The sequence below is a fragment of the Neofelis nebulosa genome, chromosome 6 (genome assembly GCF_028018385.1).
Source record: "Neofelis nebulosa isolate mNeoNeb1 chromosome 6, mNeoNeb1.pri, whole genome shotgun sequence".
Taxonomy (NCBI): domain Eukaryota; kingdom Metazoa; phylum Chordata; class Mammalia; order Carnivora; family Felidae; genus Neofelis; species Neofelis nebulosa.
The window spans coordinates 5,552,452-5,571,686 of NC_080787.1; the positions used below are offsets into that span (position 1 = coordinate 5,552,452).

At 50.0% G+C, this 19,235-nt stretch overlaps 1 protein-coding gene and 1 non-coding gene across 4 annotated transcripts; both read right to left on the reverse strand.

The window, feature by feature from the left end:
- Nucleotides 1-2,583: 2,583 nt before the first annotated feature.
- Nucleotides 2,584-11,488, reverse strand: ZSCAN9 (zinc finger and SCAN domain containing 9). 3 transcript variants are annotated; one of them, XM_058732709.1, is made up of 5 exons: nucleotides 11,375-11,488; nucleotides 9,180-9,686; nucleotides 8,853-9,000; nucleotides 5,061-5,159; nucleotides 2,584-3,495 (listed from the first exon to the last, which is right to left on the reverse strand). In XM_058732709.1, the coding sequence occupies exons 2-5, from the start codon at nucleotides 9,594-9,596 to the stop codon at nucleotides 2,894-2,896; spliced, it is 1,266 nt and encodes a 421-aa protein (XP_058588692.1). In that variant the 5' UTR covers nucleotides 9,597-9,686; nucleotides 11,375-11,488; the 3' UTR covers nucleotides 2,584-2,893. The 3 variants fall into 3 exon arrangements, with proteins under 3 accessions (XP_058588692.1, XP_058588691.1, XP_058588693.1); XM_058732708.1 differs by lacking the exon at nucleotides 11,375-11,488 and having other exon boundaries at nucleotides 9,180-10,207; XM_058732710.1 differs by lacking the exons at nucleotides 5,061-5,159; nucleotides 11,375-11,488 and having other exon boundaries at nucleotides 9,180-10,209.
- A 6,031-nt stretch (nucleotides 11,489-17,519) lies between these two features.
- Nucleotides 17,520-17,601, reverse strand: TRNAS-GCU (transfer RNA serine (anticodon GCU)). The gene has a single exon. It is a non-coding gene; the product is annotated as a tRNA-Ser (tRNA).
- Nucleotides 17,602-19,235: the final 1,634 nt, after the last annotated feature.

Here is a 19,235-nt window from a genome sequence, read left to right on the forward strand (position 1 = left end):
GGGGAGGGGCAGAGAGAGGGAGACGCAGAATCTGAAGTAGGCTCCAGGCTCAGAGGTGTCAGCACAGAGCCCAACGCGGGGCTCAAACTCACAGATCACAAACGAGATCATGACCTGAGCCAAAGTCAGATGCTCAACCGATTGAGCCACCCAGATGCCCCTTATTTTTTTTTTTTTAAATGTTTTTATTTATTTTGAGAGAGCAGGAGAGGGGCAGAGAGAGGAGAGACAGGATCTCAAGCAGGCCCTTCACCTTCAGCACAGAGCCCGGTGTGGGATTCAAACCCATGAACCATGAGATCATGACCTGAGCCAACATCAGACACTCAACTGACTGAGCCACCCAGGTGCCCCAGTATTGATCTACTTTTAAACCCATGTGACAGCAGTCTGTAATACATCTTTTTTTTTTTTTTTAATTGAGGTAAAAGAAAAAGTCCCACAAAAACCTTAACTTACAAGGAAGTCTCTCACTGCTGTCCAACCCTCCTTTTCTGTATCATGTTCGCATTTAGTAATCACGTCCCCTTCTCCTTATCTGACGTGTACTTTATGGACCCCAGTGTCCTTCCGTACCACTGCCGTCTGCTGCTCCTCAGAACAGTCCTGCAAAGGGGCGGGAACAGGCCCTGAGAGCCTGGGCAGTCACAGATGCCAGTGGTTCTGTGCCCTGGCCTTCACCCGGCCAGTGCGCCCATCCCCACTGCCGTGAGGGCAGCCCTCGATTGGTGAGTGCTGGCACACGAGGTAAGTTTTGTTCAAGAGGCCCTTCCTCCAAATTAGGCTAAAGCTGGACTGAGACCACATCCTGCTCAGCCCTTTCCTTCTCCATGTCCCGTTTTCCCTGCTGTTACTTCTCCGAGTGACGCCCGCCCCCCCCCCCCCCCCCCGCCCCCCGGAACCTGAATCCCTGCCCAGGCTCTGCTTCTCAAAAATCCAATCCAGGAGACTTATCCAAGGCCCCACCTTCCAGGATCCACTGAGACTCCATCCCAGGGGCCCTAGCTCCTGGTCCTCAACCTCCCTGCTGCACCACGTGGTTTGCAGACATAACAAGGGATGGGGACAGGCTACTTTCATAGTTGAATCTTTGAGTCTGAACTCACACAAGACTGCAGACTCTATGACAACTGACATCATCAGCAGGAGCGAATCCTCAGACCATGTCTGTATTTCATGCTAACATTTCTACCAAATGATCCCAGGGCCTACCTTCAAGCCTACTATGATGTGGAAACTCACCTTGGGCTTCTCAGAAGTAGAACCTTCCATGACAGAGTGAGGGAAATGGCTCAAGCTGGTGCTTCGTGGAATCTGCATTAGGTAGTTTCTCTCCCTGTGATGGGAAACTGTTCGTAAGAGTTTTGACTTAAAATCCAACTTCCCAAGAAACAAGAAGAAAGGAGAGGGAGACTTGGACTTAGAAGGGGCTCAGTCATAAGAGCCACTTAAGGATCTCAGCCTGACCGACCTCTACATTGTAAGTCTTCCTCCAGCTCCCCCAGAGGAAGTGGAGAAGGTATACACAGACAGAATGCGCCCTGAGTCATAACCGTGGAAGCTGGTGCTAAGGACATGGGGGTCACCACTGTGCTCCACTTCTGACTGAAATTCTCCCTTGGAGGTAAAGGACAGAATCCCCAATTCCAGGGCTGGCTGCCCTGGCCAACTGAGGGCACTGCTCCTGTGCCTGGGGGACGTCCGCTCTAGCGGATCGAAGGAGAGAGATGGGGCTGCAGCCTTGGTGGAGAAATCATAAGAGGGAATAAGGGAGCCGCAAGCCTTGGGTCTGTTCCGCCCTGACCAGGGGAGCCTCGTCTCCCCACAAGGACACGTCCCCGGAAAGGCAGCTCCCTGGAAGGCAGACACTCAAGGCCACACAGCTGTCCTCTGAGCTGCTGCCGAACCGCTGCACCAGCTGTGGAACCGTAGGAAAACCCCAACATGTTCAGGGGGGGAATCTTTCTCCGGACCGAGCCAAGCGACAGAAAAGAAGGACTCAGGAGATCTAAGAGGGTTGTTTTAAAAGCACGTTACATGGCTCATGATCCAATTCCCTGGCATGACCCTGGACTCGGGATACAAGTGACCTGTGGTGCTGACGATGGACAGGCACGAAGGGGGTTCCAGGTGACCAGAGACTGCCAACATGGAGCACAACACCCCAACAGACTGAGGATAAAGATAAAGTCTGAAGCCAGGGGTTTAACTACGTGATGTTAGATGTCAACACTAGGGAACCCAATTAAGAGCATGTGAAAACTCTACCGTTTTCAGGAGTTCAAATTATTCCACAATAAAGGTCCAGGTTTTCAACCTTGACTCCGAGCCTGGACTTGAGTCTTCCCGTCTGCATCCATACAAGGGACAAGGACAGTGCAGTGTCCCCGCCCCTTGCGGGTAGGTAGACCCTGCACACGGTGGCCCCTGTTCCAAGGGCACACTGAGCGCATCATGGGAAGCGGTGGGGTGGACAAGGAGTGAGCGCAGAGGAACTGGCCCTGGGGACACTGAAGACCCACGTATCATAAAACATCAGCAGGGCTCTATGTGACCTTATGGAATTAAACAGGGACGCACGTGTTTCAGGCATATCGGCCTGGCAGCGCCATTTATTCCATTACTAGGAAGGTTCAGCAGCTGCCATCTGAGTAAACAAGAAGGGTGAGTACAGGGCGAAGCAGGGTGGGGACGGGGCGAAGCAGGGTGTGGAGGGGGAGAACCAGGGCGCGGAAGCAGCAGGTGCAAACACCCAAAGCTTCCTCTTCGGATTTGCCCAGACCACGGCTCAGCGTCTGCTCCAAAACGCAAGGAGGGGGCGATAAGACGACGCTTCCTGGCCTTCCCCTCCCCGGGGGCCGGGCCCGTGACCCGGGACAGGCGCGCCCCGGGGTCACCGCGGCCCCGTGGCCGCGTGAGTCTTCTGGTGGCGGATGAGGTTGCACTGGCGGGTGAAGTCCTTCCCGCAGCGGGCGCAGCGGTGCGGCCTCTCCCCCGTGTGGCTGCGCTCGTGCTCCAGGAGGAAGGAGCGCCGGCCGTAGCTCTTCCCGCACTGGGCGCAGCGGTGCGGCCGCTCCGGCCGGTGGCTGCGCTGGTGCTGGATGAGGCCGGCGCTCTGGCTGAAGGCCTTCCCGCACTCCCGGCAGCGGTACCGCCGGTGCGCGTCGTGGATGCCGCGGTGATTGAACAGCCCCGAGCTGCGGCTGAACGCCTTCCCGCACTCGCCGCACGCGTAGGGCCTCTCGCCCGTGTGCACCCTGCGGTGGCGGGTGAGGCCCGAATTCTGGGCAAAGGTCTTGCCGCACTCGTCACATGTGTGCCATCCCCGCCCGGGGGGGCCGCCCCGGCGCCCCTCTGCCCAGCCGGGTCCAGGCCCGGGACCCCCGCGTGCCTCCTCCCAGGTCTGTGCAGAAAGGACTTCCCCGCGGGACTCCGCTATCTTAGGACAGTCTTTCCTCGGCACCACTTCTCTGTCCTCAGCCATGCTCGTTCCATCTGAAACACAAGAGACCAGGCAAGCGTCACCTGCTCCGACCCCACGGGAGGGTCCCTGTGCGCTTGAAACCACAGACTGCTTCCACCTGGTGTGATCCCAGGTCACAGAGCAGAGAGGAGCTTGGAAACAGAAGGGCCAGTGCGGAAGCCTCCCTCCAAGTAACAGGGAAGGCTGCCCTCCGGCAGAATGTGGCTCAGTCCTTCCTGACAGGGCAGGGGCCTGGAGAGGATTCCTTAGGCTTCTTCATGGGGAGGGCAGCTCAACGTCAGGGTGCCTTCTCCTAGTTTTCCCCTAGAACCCCTCCCCGATTTGGGTGCGGAGCCTCAAAGAGACCACGTACTCATTCTTTCCTTTATGGAACAAGTGCTCCCACTCTTCTGGGGGCATCGGACAGTAAGTACTACAACCGTCAGATCCGCGACATCCCAGGTGCGTCCCCGCACGTCCCAGGTATGACCTGGCCTGTCCCAGTGGGCTCCAGGCACATCCCAGGTGTGTCCCAGCACAAGGCCCTTACTGGCTCCACACTCTGCCTGGAAAGCTCTAGGCTCAGACAACAGCTAGAGTTTGCTCAGTTCCCACCTTCTTGGTTCCTGTACTCAGGGCTGTGGTTGGCCTGCCACACCCATGGCGCCCTCGATGCCCCCGACTCGCTCCAGTCCCGGCCTGGTGCACGGCACTGACCACCGTCTGACACGCGGCATCGCCACCCCATCTGTGTGCTATGTGTTTCCCCCATCCCACAGTCTAATCTCCATGACAGTGGGATCTTTTTGTTTTATTCCTTGGGTCATGGCTGGCACATGGCAGTTATTCAATAAATATTTGTTGAATGAATAAAAAACAAAGGACTGAAACCGAGCCTGCTGCTGTGGCCTCAAGTGACCAGCCCAGGCATGGGCACGGGAGGCACACGGCACCCGATGGAACTGGCCCACACCGGACACTTGTCCAACCAACCCAATCGGACTTGAAGCAATTGAAGACAGGAATGGAGACACACAGACCCAAACTGTCTAGACAGCAGAGCACAGCCCAGTGGAATCTTCAGGACGTCTCAGGTTCCCTGGGCATGACTGCTGGGGGAAGCCATCGAGACTACGAGACAGCCAACCGACCCATGAGCTGGATCTGGACAATCGAAAGCTCCTCACCCCCTCCCCTGAACTTGAAACGTGAGCTCTAGCTGCCTGCCCCGCTCCCAAAAGCTGCCCTAAGGACAGTGACTACCTGGACAGCACGCATGACTGCAGTCAGGTAAAGCCTCTACATAAACTTGTAAAATGTGTGGGCGGGTGCCGAGATCTATGCATTTTGCCATGCCCAGGACAAGCCTCCTTTGCTTATTAAAACTGCCATCGACCCCCTTTCTCTGGTCTCTTCCTGCCCCCCACATAAGGGGCAGCCTCAGGTGACACCTGGGAAGCTCCCAAGGACCTTGTGAACCAACAGATTTCCACCTTGCAACCCAGAAAAGTCTCAGGAAAACACCCACCAACCCCGGTCCTTTTGCCAAAACATCCGGCTTTTTCTCCCCCATCCAATTGTACTGTCGCTCACGCACCAGAACGGGCGCCTTGTAGGGCTCCTCTGTTGTCAGACCACGGTTCTCCTGCTCCTTTTAGCTGGGGGAGGACAACAGGTGTGGACAACAGAAATGTGTCTGCAGAGAAGAAACGGACCACAAATGGGATCAGTACTGCCCTCTGCCCAAACTTCATATTTATAGTTGAGATACACAAGGAAACCGGGTGGAATGAGAGCAAAGACATTTCTCACCTTTTTCATAATTAGCACTTACACAGCCCTCCATGACTTACAAGGCACTGTCACATGTGGTATCACCCGAACGCACCTCTTTATTCGGGGTTATTACACCACCTCTTTAACAAACTGCATGACAAAAGGTAGACCTGTAGCTAGACAGACTCTACACGTACATAGAAAAAGCCTGGAAAATACACAACAATTTAACAAGTGTGGCTACTCCTGGGGAATAAAATTCGGAGAACTTTCATGTTTTACTATATACAAACTCCTATATTATTGGGATTTTTTACTATCAGCATGAATTCTGAAAGAAAAGCAAACTCAGTACTATACAGTAACCTTAAATGCAGCTTAATTTAAAAAGATTGAAGAGCTGGACGTTGGTTTTTGGTCCTTGTAATCTCAAACACTTACTATGTTGCTTAACAAAACTGGCTTTTCCTACATGTACAACATATACCTGCGCTGACAGTCCTAGAAGAGAACTTTTTGATTTGTAGATGTCCTCTGTGTACTCTCCTATGGCCATGGCAAATGCTTAATGAATGACTGGATGAAGGGATGGATGGAGGAGAGGATGGAAGGATGGGTGGAGGGAGAGAGGGAGGGAAGGAGGGAGGGAAGGAGGGAAGGAAGGAAGGAAGGAAGGAAGGAAGGAAGGAAGGAAGGAAGGATAAAGGGGTGGATGGAAGGAAGGGAGGGAAAAAGGAAGGAAGAGGGGATGGATGGATGGGAGGAAGGAGGGATAGAAGAAAGGATGGATAGACGAAGGGATGGATGCAGGGATGGATGGATGAATGAGAGGATGGATGGATGGGAGGATGGGAGAGAGGGATGAAGGGATAGACGGATGGAGGAATGGATGGATGAGAGGATGGAAGGATGGGTGGAAGGAGGGAGGGAGGGAGGGAGGGAAGGAGGGAAGGAAGGAAGGAAGGAAGGAAGGAAGGAAGGAAGGAAGGAAGGATAGATAAAGGGGTGGATGGAAGGAAGGGAGGGAGAAAGGAAGGAAGAGGGGATGGATGGATGGGAGGAAGGAGGGGTGGAAGGAAGGATGGATAGATGAAGGGATGGAGGCAGGGATGGATGGATGAATGAGAGGATGGATGGATGGATGGATGGATGGGAGGATGGGAGAGAGGGATGAAGGGATAGAGAGATGGATGGAGGAATGGATGGATGAGAGGATGGAAGGATGGGTGGAAGGAGGGAGGGAGGGAGGGAGGGAGGGAGGGAAGGAAGGAAGGAAGGAAGGAAAGAAGGAAGGAAGGAAGGAAGGAAGGAAGGAAGGAAGGAAGGAAGGATAGATAAAGGGGTGGATGGAAGGAAGGGAGGGAGAAAGGAAGGAAGAGGGGATGGATGGATGGGAGGAAGGAGGGGTGGAAGGAAGGATGGATAGATGAAGGGATGGAGGCAGGGATGGATGGATGGATGAATGAGAGGATAGATGGATGGATAGATGGATGGGAGGATGGGAGAGAGGGATGAAGGGATAGAGATGGATGGAGGAATGGATGGATGAGAGGATGAAAGGATGGGTGGAAGGAGAGAGGGAGGGAGGGAGGGAAAGAGGGAAGGAAGGAAGGAATGAAGGAAGGAAGGAAGGAAGGATGGATAAAGGGGTGGATGGAAGGAAGGGAGGGAGAAAGGAAGGAAGAGGGGATGGATGGATGGGAGGAAGGAGGGGTGGAAGGAAGGATGGATAGATGAAGGGATGGAGGCAGGGATGGATGGATGGATGAATGAGAGGATGGATAGATGGATGGGAGGATGGGAGAGAGGGATGAAGGGGTGCAGAGACGGATGGAGGAATGGTTGGATGAGAGGATGGACTTACTCAGATGTGCTTCCTGAAGGGAGAAGAAAGGGAAACATGCCTGGAAAATAAAAAGTCCAAGTTCATGGAGAGGAGAAAGAAACAAAGGAATTGACTGGGAAGATGTTCATAAAAGAGGAAAATGAAATCAAAGGAATTTAATCTGATGAGGTCACTGGAGCCAGAGGAAGGTCTGCAGAGCACATTTACTAAGAAAAAAAAATCTTTTAAAATGAAGAGATATGTTTCAAGTGGCAGAAATCCATGATAACTACATGACTGCTAGGGTAGACGAAATAGAGGCAGGAAGCAGAGAGGCAAGAGAAGTTGTGGCTTTGATGAAGTGAAAATGCAAACAGCAGACACCACTGCAGACTGACTGTTAGAAAGTCAACAAATAGTCCGGCAGAGGCTACGCTGTCCTGGTGAGAAATCAGACAGAAGCTGAGCCAGCTGTGACAGGGAGAGCTCGAACAGGACGACAGCTGGCACAGCCCCCAGCGCCCAGGCCTGCACCCGCCACTGAATTACACACCAGGAAATGCCAGACTGATTCCACTGGATTCCCCCGCCCAGTCTGCCACCCACTGCGCGTTCCCCACCCCTTCCTCACCCCTTTATACTGCAAACGTAAGCCCAAATGGGCAATGGGGACCTGGAAGAACAGCTACCATATACTAAGCAAAATGCCTGCCAAGTGCTTTTCATCAGTGGTCTGTTCTGTGCTCGCAACTACCTTCTATGGTACGTACTTGTTAGACTGAATTGTGTTGTCTCCCTCCCCCTAGAGTCACATGTTGAAGCCCTAACTATATTTAAAAATGGGGCCTTTTAGGAAATTAATTAGGGTAATTAAGAGTGGGGCCCTAAATGGGGCGCCTGGGTGGCTCAGTCGGTTAAGCGTCGGACTTCAGCTCAGGTCATGATCTCACGGTTCGTGGGTTCGAGCCCCGCGTCAGGCACCGTGCTGACAGCTCAGAGCCTGGAGCCTGCTTCAGATTCTGTGTCTTCCTCTCTCTCTCTCTCTCTCTCTGCCCCTCCCCTGCTCACACTCTGTCAATCTCTCTCTCAAAAAGTAGATAAACATTAAAAAAAAAAAAGAGTGGGGCCCTAATCTAATAGGACTAATGTCCTTATAAGAGGTAACAGCACCAGAACTTTCTTTCTCTCTTCCAACAGGAACGTATACAGAGAAAGGCATGTGTGAGAACAAAGCGAGAAGGTGGCCGTGAACAACCCAGGAAGGCAGGTCTCACCAGAAACCAAGCCTGCTCGTATCTTGATCTTGGAGATCCAGCCTCAAGAACTGTGATCAAATGAATTTCTGTTTCAGCCACCCAGTGTGTGTCATTCTATTACAACAGCCCAAGCAAACTAAGGCAATGCTATTATCAACCCCACTTTGGAGATGAGGGAACTGAGACCAAATGGTTAAATAAACCTGCCCACGTACAAGCAGCTTCTAAAACGCAAAGCCATGATTTGAATGTATCATACCCATTCTCTAAAGCTGCCCTCCACAGTGATTCCTGAAAGTCTTCCTAAGGTACCACGTGCCAGAATACCAGAGAGATGACAGGATAGTTCACAGGGGAAGCCTGAACGCAGGGAAGGGGACAAAGTGAGGACGCTGGGCCCTCAGCAGCTGTAGCGCTGACCTTACCTGGTAAGGGGACTTCTGAGCCCCTGGTTCCCCAGGCCTGGACTTTTCATTTGTTTTTGCTTGACAAGAGGGGATGTGTTCAACACCAGAAAAGTCCTATCCCTCACCTGTCTCTCCAGTAGGGTGGGACTCTTGGGCAGTGTCACGCGGGAGCTGGGGCTCCTCGGGCTGGGACTGAAGGCTCAGTGATGTCTGCTCGCCTAGAGGCACCGTCTCTCCAGAGCAGACTTCTCGTCCCTGTCCGTAGGCTACCATCTGGAAACAGAGAGGTGACATTTGACTTCTGAAGAAGTTAACTGTCTAAAGAAACCCTCCCCAGAAAGCAGCAGGAAGCAGGGTCAGTGTCAGAGTCAGTCAAGGGGATACAAAACAAGGGATCCAAGGGTCCTTGATGACACACACTACGCGTTTTCCCTGCAAATCTCCCTTCCTACCTCAAGTTGTGGTTCATCGAGCTCCTTCTCCAGATCCTCCAGCAGAATCACAGCCTCTTCCCCGCTCTCTGGACAGTGCTCCTGCACCCAGGCCTGGAGCTCCTTGGGCAGGATGGTCAGGAACTGCTCCAGCACCAGCAGCTCCAGGATCTGCTCCTTCGTGCTGGCATGAGGCCTCAACCACTGGCGGCACAGCTCGCGGAGCTGGGTGAGAGCCTCCCTGGGTCCAGGAGTTTCCTGGTAACACAGCTGTCGAAAGCGCGTTCGGAAGACTTCCCTCGCCAGGGGACTGCTACGTTTCAGTCTGGATTCCTGCATCTGGAGGCGACTTTCCGTCTCCACCTTCACGGTCAGTTCTTCCCAAGCCTCAGGACCATGTACATCCATGGGCAAAACCTCCTTTGAGTCTGTATTCATCCTGACTTTGAATAGTTTACAAAGCACCCTCCAGCTGGAGTCGTGTTTTAGAAGCACCTTGAGAGGTTCCCTCTTGAGCAGTAAAAATCACTGTTTATATAGAAGAATGACAACAGCTAGAGATGGGCACTGATACCATAAGCAACTGTCATAGACCCCAAGCCTCTTCACTGAAAGTAAAGTCATTTGGTGACCAAAGGATGGGAATAATGGAAAACATAAGGTCATAATGTGCAAAAATCATAGGCTTTCAAGTTAAACAGAACTGGATTCTATTATGGTTCTAACATTTACCAATTTACTGATTGAGTGACTTTCAGCCAATTTCTTATCGTCCTTCAATCTCAGTTTCTCAATGTAAAGAAATAGCAATAAAAATACCTTACAGAGCTCATGGAGAAAAGAGGGACCACACAATTCACTCGGAATTGTTAAAAAGTTCAGACTCGTTTTTTCAAAGTCAAATCAGAGAAAGAACAGATGAAAATACTGCTCTTATCTTTGATAAATGAATGAGCTAACTCTCATTGGACTCTTTGCTAGAGTTTCAAAACAATCTTGAAAACAACCATTCCATTTCAGGTTGTTGTCCTTTGAGCTAAATTTATTGAAAACTTTAGGGGCGCCTGGGTGGCGCAGTCGGTTAAGCGTCCGACTTCAGCCAGGTCACGATCTCGCGGTCCGTGAGTTCGAGCCCCGCGTCAGGCTCTGGGCCGATGGCTCGGAGCCTGGAGCCTGTTTCCGATTCTGTGTCTCCCTCTCTCTCTGCCCCTCCCCCGTTCATGCTCTGTCTCTCTCTGTCCCAAAAATAAAAAAAAAAAAAAAAACGTTGAAGAAAAAAAAAAAAATTTTAAAAAAAAAAAAAGAAAACTTTATTAAACTGAGAGTAACAGCGCTGCGCTGCAGTCCACAACACGCTTTCGGCTACGAGACCACATTTAAGGCTCACGTCACCCTCTGAGGTTTGGTGACTACCACGATTTGAGGTTGCCTAAGGTCAAACCCTCTGTGAGGACAGGCCCTGGGGGAAGCGGTCTGCTCCCAGCCAGGCTGCGCCTCTCAGTCACCTGGAAGTGCCGCCCCGCAGCTGAGTTCCAGCTGGACAGGCGGGGCGGGGGGGAGGGGGGACGGGGGGAGGGGAAGGAAGACAGGAGGGGTGGACAGGACGTCCAGGGAATGGAATCCTGGGTGGATGGAGATCCGGGGAGGGACGGCGATCTGGGGTGGAGGGGGATCCAGATGGGAATCGGGGACGGCTGCGGAGCCAGGGTGTATGGAAACCCGGGGTGTATGGGGATCCCAGCACGGAGGGGAATCCGGAGACGGAGGAGGATCCAGGAACAGATGCGGATCTTGGGACGGAGGGGTATGCGGGGACGGATGCGGATCCGGGGTTCGGGCGGGAGGGAGGCAGGGCTCCCAACGCCGCAGGTGCGCTCCAGGGCGCGAGGATCGCGAGGCTAAAGGAAGCCGAAGGGCAACGGGCACGTTCTGCGCCTGAAAGCCAGTCCGCTCCAAGCCCCTTCACCGGCTTCGGAACCGAAAGGAGAGGGTGTGACATCTTACACACGTGCTTGCCTCCCCCGCCCCCGAGGCCGGCCGCCCAGGCCGTTCCCGCCGAGTCCAGCCTGCGGCCGTCATCCCAGTGGCGGCCCTCGAGCCTCGCGGCCTTCCCAGGCCCTGCCCGCGCGACGTCCCCTCCCCGGGCGGAGGCCCGCCTTCCGCAACCCGCCCCCCCCCCCCAGCCACGCCCGCCCGGGTTCCCGGCGCCGACTCACGGGAGCTGGACGCTGCAGGGAGACGGAGAGCGCCGACGCGGCGTCTGCGGGAGCGCGCCGGCCGGAACAATGCGCCGCACCGAGGGGGCTGCCGGCCGCGGGGGGCGCTCGGGGCCGAGGCACTTCCGGGCCGCTCTAGGATCCCGCGTCTCGCCGCCCGCCGCCCGCCGCCCGCCGCCAGCCTGCCCGCGGCTCACGTGGTTGGAGCTGCGGCCGCAGGTGCGCCCCGCGCAGGTTTTAAACTGAAGCGCAGGAATCCTAGGTTATTAACTTGACGACACTTATTTTTAAAACATTTTTTTTTTTTTTAAAGAATATATTACCTGTGGTTTTTAAAAAACCTCAGGCAACGCCAAAATTAACCAAGTAAAAGGTGAAATCCCATCCTGTCACTAAGGTCCCCCTACCCTGGGATCGCCGCTGTCATGGTTCGCTGGGGATTTGCGTGTATACTTCCGATCTTTCTCACGTGCAGCTGCATAGACAGGCATTAAGCTATTTTACATTTAGGGGTTTTTTTTAATCACTTATTTTAACGTTTTCACTTCAGGTATCTTAGACCTCTTTATTGGTCGTGTAGGTCCGACTCATTTGGTGGCTGAGAACATCAAGCACAGAGACTGCAATTTATTTGTCCAGGCCCCTACACATTGATAGACTTTCCTTCTTCCTTCCTCCCTTCCTTCCTTCCTACCTTTTTTCCTTCTGCTTTCCTTCTTCCTTCCTCTTTTCCTTCCTTCCTTTTGTTTTTTGCTACAGAGGTTTTTTTTTGGATTTTTAGTGGTAATACAAAATCTGTCCAAAATAAGTTGGCTTTATTTGTACAAAAGAGTATAATTATTAGTACAGCTAGTCATCCATCAATTTTATCATGCCAACCAGAATGATAGTATTGCATAAATTATGTTTGTTTTGTTTTTAACAGAACCTCATTATTTAATAAATATTTTTAATGTTTATTTTAGAGAGAGAGAGAGCATGTGTGCTAGCCCGGGAGGGGCAGAGAGAGGGGGACGGAGAAGATGAGGCAGGCTCTGTACTGACAGCAGAGAACCTGAGGTGGGGCTTGAACTCACGAACCTTGAGATCATGACCTGAGCAGAAGTCAGACACTTAGCCACCCAGGCGCCCCCAAAACCTCATTGTTTATTTTAATTACAGCAGTAGGAAAGTATCTTGAATGTTAATGTAAATTCTGTGATGCGTTTTAACTCCAGAACTATAGCTCTATATATTTCTTCGGTTGGTGTCCTCAACCTAGCCATCTAGGGTCATTAAATAAACACAATCTTCATCCTTTATGTTGACTTCTTCTGAATATCCAATAAGTCTGTTATCATTAAGAGCAGCAGCATGAAGCAAATCTGCTCAAAATCCTGATCACTCTCTTCTACACACCTCACTTCCAGAGTCCTCAGTACAAACTTTTCCAACAAACTATATAAATGGCCACAAATTCCCAGCTTCCCTTTAACTGGAATACAGTTCAAATATGTTATTCTTGGGGCACATGGGTGGCTCAGCCGGTTAAGCATCAGACTTTTGATTTCAGCTTAGGTCATGATTTCACAGTTCATGGGATCGAGCCCCTTGACAACGAAGCACCACAGAGTCTGCCTGAGATGTTATCTCCCTCTCCCTCTGTCCTCCTCCTGCTCATGCTCTCTCTCTCTCAAAATAAATAAACAAACATTTTTTTTAAAAACCCACGATTCAGCTCAGACAAGAAGAAATGCTGACTACAAGAACATTGAGCGTTACCTGAATTTGGAAACAGGTATATTGGGATATTGACTCTTCTGTGGGTTATGTCATAAGCTTTAAAAAAAAAAAATGAAGAAGGAGGAGGGAGAAGAACAAGAAGAAGATGGAGAAAAGGATTTGGAGAACTGTTAACAAAGAGATTGAGGGAACTAGCTGGTATGAGGATTAAAATGTATCAAGTATAACAATATTGATGTCCCATGTGAACCTTCCCTAACCCAAGATAGTTTCAGTAAGTACGCGGGCAAGCTCATCTGCTCTATGGATGTCACCAATCAATTCTGAACCCTAGGTATGATGTAACATTCCATTTGGAACAGCCAGTCACCTGTTGATTACATTGGACTCTCTCTATAATGGAGAGAACAAAACTGCTTCAAAGCGATACATTTTTTTTTGGATTTCCATTGGCTTTCCATGCCCACCATCTTGGTATTGACTTGATGAAAGCTCTGCTCACACCAGCCCTAACTTAGTTGGGCATTGAAATGAAGTGTTTTTCCCCCCAGTCTACTTTCTAAGTTTATTTATTAATTTTTGAGTGGGGGGACAGAGAGAGAGAGAGAGAGAGAGAGAGAGAGAGAGAGAGAGAATCCCAAGCAGGATCCTAGCTGTCAGCGTAGAGGCTGATGTGGGGCTCAAACTCATGAACCGGGAGATCATGACCTGAACCCAAACCAAGAGTCAGGCACCTAACCCACTGAGCCACCCAGATGCACCCCACCCCCAGATCTGTACTTTCAGCTAGGTTCTTTCTTGTGAATCCTTCTTTCCTGTCCTTTAATGCTACCTTGGGCATACCCCATAGCTTTCTGGTCAATTTTAAGTATTAAAGATCCTATCCAGAGGTGTCTGGCTGGCTCAGTAGGTAGAGCATGTGACTCTTGATTTAGAGGTTGTGAGTTTGAGCCCCACCTTGGGTGTAGAGATTACTTAAAAATAAAATATTAAAAAAAAATAAAGATCCCATTCAATTTATTTTTTTTAATTTTAATGTTTATTTATTTTTGAGAAAGAAAGAGACAGAGTGCGAGCGGGGGAGGGGCAGAGAGAGGGAGACACAGAATCTGAAGCAGTCTTCAGGCTCTGAGCTGTCAGCACAGAGCCCCACGCAGGGCTTGAACTCACAAACCCGAAGATCATGACCTGAGCCAAAGTCAGACGCTTAATCAACTGAGCCACCCAAGTGCCCCCCATTCAGCTTATTTTTAGCTTGAAAATTTATTATCTATTGAATACGTTACATAGCAACAGATTCAAAATACAAGAAGTATAAAAGGGCAAATGTTGAAAAGTCTCCCTCTGGAGGGTACTTGCGATGAGCACTGGGTGTTATAGGTAAGTGATGAATAACTAAATTCTACTCCTGAAACTAATATTATAATATATGTTAACTAACTAGAACTTAAATAAAAATGTGAAACATTAAAAAAAATCTCCCTGTGAATTTTTTCTTCTGTTGACTTTGATAATGATATTGTAGATCCATAGGAAAATATCCTTATATTTTAGAGATGGGTATCGAAGTATTCAAAGGTGTTATGTGTAATGATGTCTATAATTTACTTGGAAATACTTCAGCAGAGGAAGAAAAAGCAAATATGGCAAAATGAACAATTATAAATGTAGGTGCGTATATGGTGTTCATTATATATAAACACATAAATCCTTGGGAGTAACTTTCCGAATTCAGATTTTCTTAAGACTGTGTTTGCCCCAGATGACCGATGGCTTCGGACGAAACACCTTCAGCGGTTTCTCCTTCACCCAGTAAGGGCAGGCAGGTGTCCAACCTCAGAGCCAGGGTCACCACGCCGCGCAGTCCCGTGGGGGCCTGGGCCTCCGGACGCACGGAGCCCAGAAGTAAACGCGGCCCCCCTCCGGGAGGTGGGCGCAGCGGTGGGCTCCCGCCGACCAGGCAGAGACACACTGCCCCCTCAACCCCCGGCCAGCGCCCCCATCACACACACACACACACACACACACACACACACACACAGCAGGCGTTCTGCCCGTCCCCCCGCGTGCAGCCTCCACATCACTGTGGACAAAGCCCATCCCATGGGTCGTGTGGCCAGAACCCCTGCCGCAGGGGGAGGGGGTGCCCATCGAGATGCTGGAGGCTCGGCAGATGAGAACCAGCCTCCAAATGCAGCTGACGGCCGGCGTCGCGCCGCCCCGCCGGGTGTGCGGCCGCGCCCCCTGCTGGACGGAGGCCGCCCCCCACCCCCGCCCCGTCTCTGTCTCTGTCTCAAAATAAATAAAAATCGAAACAAAATTAAAAAAAAAAAAACAAAAAAAACTGCAACTCTCTAATATCTAAAAGTGATGCCACCCCAAATCTTCACCAAATTTTTTATCTTTGCAAAGCTCATAGGCAAAAAATGGTATATTATTGTAGTGTTAACTAGCATTTTAATTATGAAAACATGAGTACATTAATATTCATGTGCATTTCCTTTCTGTGAACTTTCTGTTTACACCCTTTCCCTTTTTCCTACTTGTGCTCGTTTTTCTCTTGACTCGTATAATCATCATATACTAAGGAAATTAGACCTTTGTGATAATTTGTAATATTTCCATTCTACTTTCTTTATGGGGGCTTTAGTTTACAGCAATTTTTAATTTTTTAAGTTAAATTTACTAATTTTATATGTTTTCTGTGATAAGAAAGGCCTTCTTTGTGCGATGACTATAACAGAAAATTCTCATGTAGTTTTTTTCTAGTACTTTCACAGTTTTACTTTTTTCCTACTTAAATTTTGAACCACCTGGAAATGATCCAGTTGTAAGATGTGAAGTGCGGACTACACTCTACTTTTTTTTTTCTTCTTCAGATTTTTACACAGATGTCCCAGTACCATTTCTTGAATGATTTATCTTTTCTCTAGTAACCTGAGATGACATTTTTATCAAATGCTTAAATATTGATATTGCCTACTTCTGGATTTTCTATCCTGTTTATACTACAGTACTTTGTTCATTGTAGCTTGTAATATGTTTTAAAATCCCAGAGGCTTGCGTTTTCCTTGTTACTCTTTTCTGAATTTTCCTGGCTATTAATGCTTGTTTACTTTCACATAAACTTGAGAAACAATTACCCAGTTTGAAAACAAAATTCTATGTTAATTTTTATTGGCATTATATTAAATACCTAGACTCACGTGTAGAGAAATTGATTTTCCTCTTTCTCCATATCTTTGGTCAGTCAACAATATATGAAGCTTTTTCTTTTAATGTTTATTTTGAGAGAGACAGAGCAGGAGACGGGCAGAAAGAGAGAGAGAAAGAGAATTCCATTGCGGGGCTCGAGCCCAAGAGCTGAGATCATGACCTGAGGTGAGATCAGAGTCTGACATTCAACCGACTGAGCCACCCAGGCCCCTTGAGATCTACTTTTTAAGTGGCGATAATCAATAACCCTCCAGTTTGCCCTCCCGAAGGCAATTCCCTCTCCCACCGCACGTGTGTGACAGCGACTTCAAGCCGGACCCCAGGCCACCTGGTCCTCCGCCTGTCTCCGCCTCCACCTGCGCTCCAGTCTGCTTGGCCCAAACCCCCTCCGGCGCGTGTCCTGAGCGGACGTCCTGAGTAATAGGGCTGCCCAGCTGGCTCAGTGGGTAGAGCATACAGCCCTGACGTTGTGAGTTCAAGCCCCACCTTGTGCATAGAGTTTCCTTAAGTTAATTAATCAAAAAGATAAAATAAAGAAAAAGCATGTGTCTTGAAAAATGGAAATAATTAAATGAAGAAATATGTTATCCCCCCCCCCCCCCAAAGTTCTGCCAACATGGAAGTCACAGTAGAAACTACACAAGACTAACGTTTTCCTTTGCTCCCCTCAGGAAGAAATCTTTAGCCCTAACTGGGAATGTGACTTTTAGTTTGGTCATACCTCTAAGAATTCATATCCCTCCTTGTCAAAGACAGGAATCCTTAGGAAATAACGGTTGCTTTTAAAGCTAGTATAAATAACAGATGAAAACTGCAGTAGAGATAACATTAGTTTGAAAATGCCTTAAATAAGCCGTGGCGTCCAGTGTTACAGTGTTACTCGGCAGACAATCTTATCAGTTCCTCTTTGTTAGGCAACATGTTTCTCTGGTGCTCAATTATCCGGTCGTTTCTTTAGCGGGGAATCCTTTCTAAGCAGAACTTGTCAGGGAATGAAAATTCGGCGGGAGGCTGAAACGTGAATCCACTAACTCAACTGACAAAGTAGGTTCCAGCAGGAGAAGAGCTACTGAAAAGGCAGGGAAGGAGGGGTGGGGCGGGATTAGAGGGAATTACTCCACTGGGTGGAGAGTAAGGAATTAACTCAGCAAAAGAGAGCACCTACGCATCGCTTGGGAAGGGCGACACTACGGGAGGGAAAGCCAGCCGACGAGGATGGGATTCGAACCCACGCGTGCAGAGCACAATGGATTAGCAGTCCATCGCCTTAACCACTCGGCCACCTCGTCGCACGGGAACCCAGGCTGTTCTATTTCTTCCTCCCCGCTGCACTCCATGATTTCCCCCAATGCGTCCGGTCGCCCTTCCCTGGCTTGCTCGCCACACCCGGTCCGACTCAAGTGTCTGAAAGGACACAGACCCCACGGCCCCGGCGCGGGGGGCAAACGCCCTCCGGCAGGTGGAACCAGGCCCGGGCGCTGACCTACAAGGGCGAGAATGGGCTTCGGAAAGAAGCGGGCTGGCGAGAGCGTGCGGGGAGGTCCCTGCGGGAGGCGGGCGTGGGGAGGTCCGTGCGGGGAGGCCCATCCGGCTGGGCACCAGGTGCGCTCACCTGTCGCGGTCCGTCCTGCAGGGCGGGGGTGCAGGTGTGGCCCCGTCCCGAGCATCTCTAACTGCGGCCCCCACTTCTCATCTGCACCCCCCTCCCCTCCTCCCGCACTCCTGAGGGTCTGGTGCTTGCTTAGTGCAGAGCTTTGGGGGAAGATGTGCTTTTTCCGCCAAAACGTTGGCGTTTCTTTCCCTCCCTGTGCAATCTCTTAGCTCTGTTCTCAGCTGTGTTGCGGGGAGTGGTTTTCTCTCCCCCGCGGTCTCCGAATTTCAGAATCCCTCCGGTCAGCACGAAACTACCACCTGGGCTACTGCATCCACGCCGCTAAATGGGACCGTCGTTCCCGTTCCTCTGCGGGGACACTCGCTCTTCAGAGAGTCAAGGGCAACCCCATTCCCACCAGCAACTTCAGAACGATTCCCAGGGGAGGGGGGGGAGCGGCATGGACACCACCCTCCCTCAGCTGGAGGGCAGGGGATCGTGTGTGCGTTCTGATCCTCCCCGTCCAGCAATGCCGGAGTAAGCAAACAGTAACTGTAGCTAAATGCAGGATGAAATGTTCTACATTTAATTCAAACTCTGAGCATCAGAGTCAAGATACCTACAAAGGATATTTTCAATTAATTAAACCTCTTGGGTTAATAATCCTAGTTTGTTTGTTTTTTATCATAAGGTTCTGATGAATATTAGTTATTATCAATAAAATGCTTAGAAAATTATCTTGCAAACAGTAATTGTTGTGTAAGTCTTTGACACTGTAAGTTGTTTTCAGACTAATAAATAAACTAATAATTAATTACATGAAATTGTATTCAACAAGAAAAAGAAAACCTGGTAGGAAAAAAAAATTAAAAAACCCCACCAGGTATGGTCAATGCGCAGAAGAAAATCAGATGGTTAATGAACATAACTGAAGTGCACCAGCTAACTTGTACATGGGGATAGGACCTTTAAAACCTCATTCTCCCTCCCCTACTCCCACTTCAGATTTCTGAAATACTGCCCATGCAGGTGTTAACTGGCCCAGCCACCCTGAAGGACAATTGCGTAAGACCTATTAAAATTTACAAAGTTCATACCCTTCCTTAACCCAACAGTCAGCCCACTAGTAGAGAATTCTGCTAGAGAAATACCAACACTAGTGTGAAAAAATACACACACACACACATACACACACACACACACACAACATTACATACATTTTCGTGGAGGGCTACTTCTGATAGTTAAATATTAGAGACTCCCCAATGCCTAACAAATGGAATAATTTTATGATCAAGCATAACATTGGAGGAGTCTGTGGTCATTAATAAG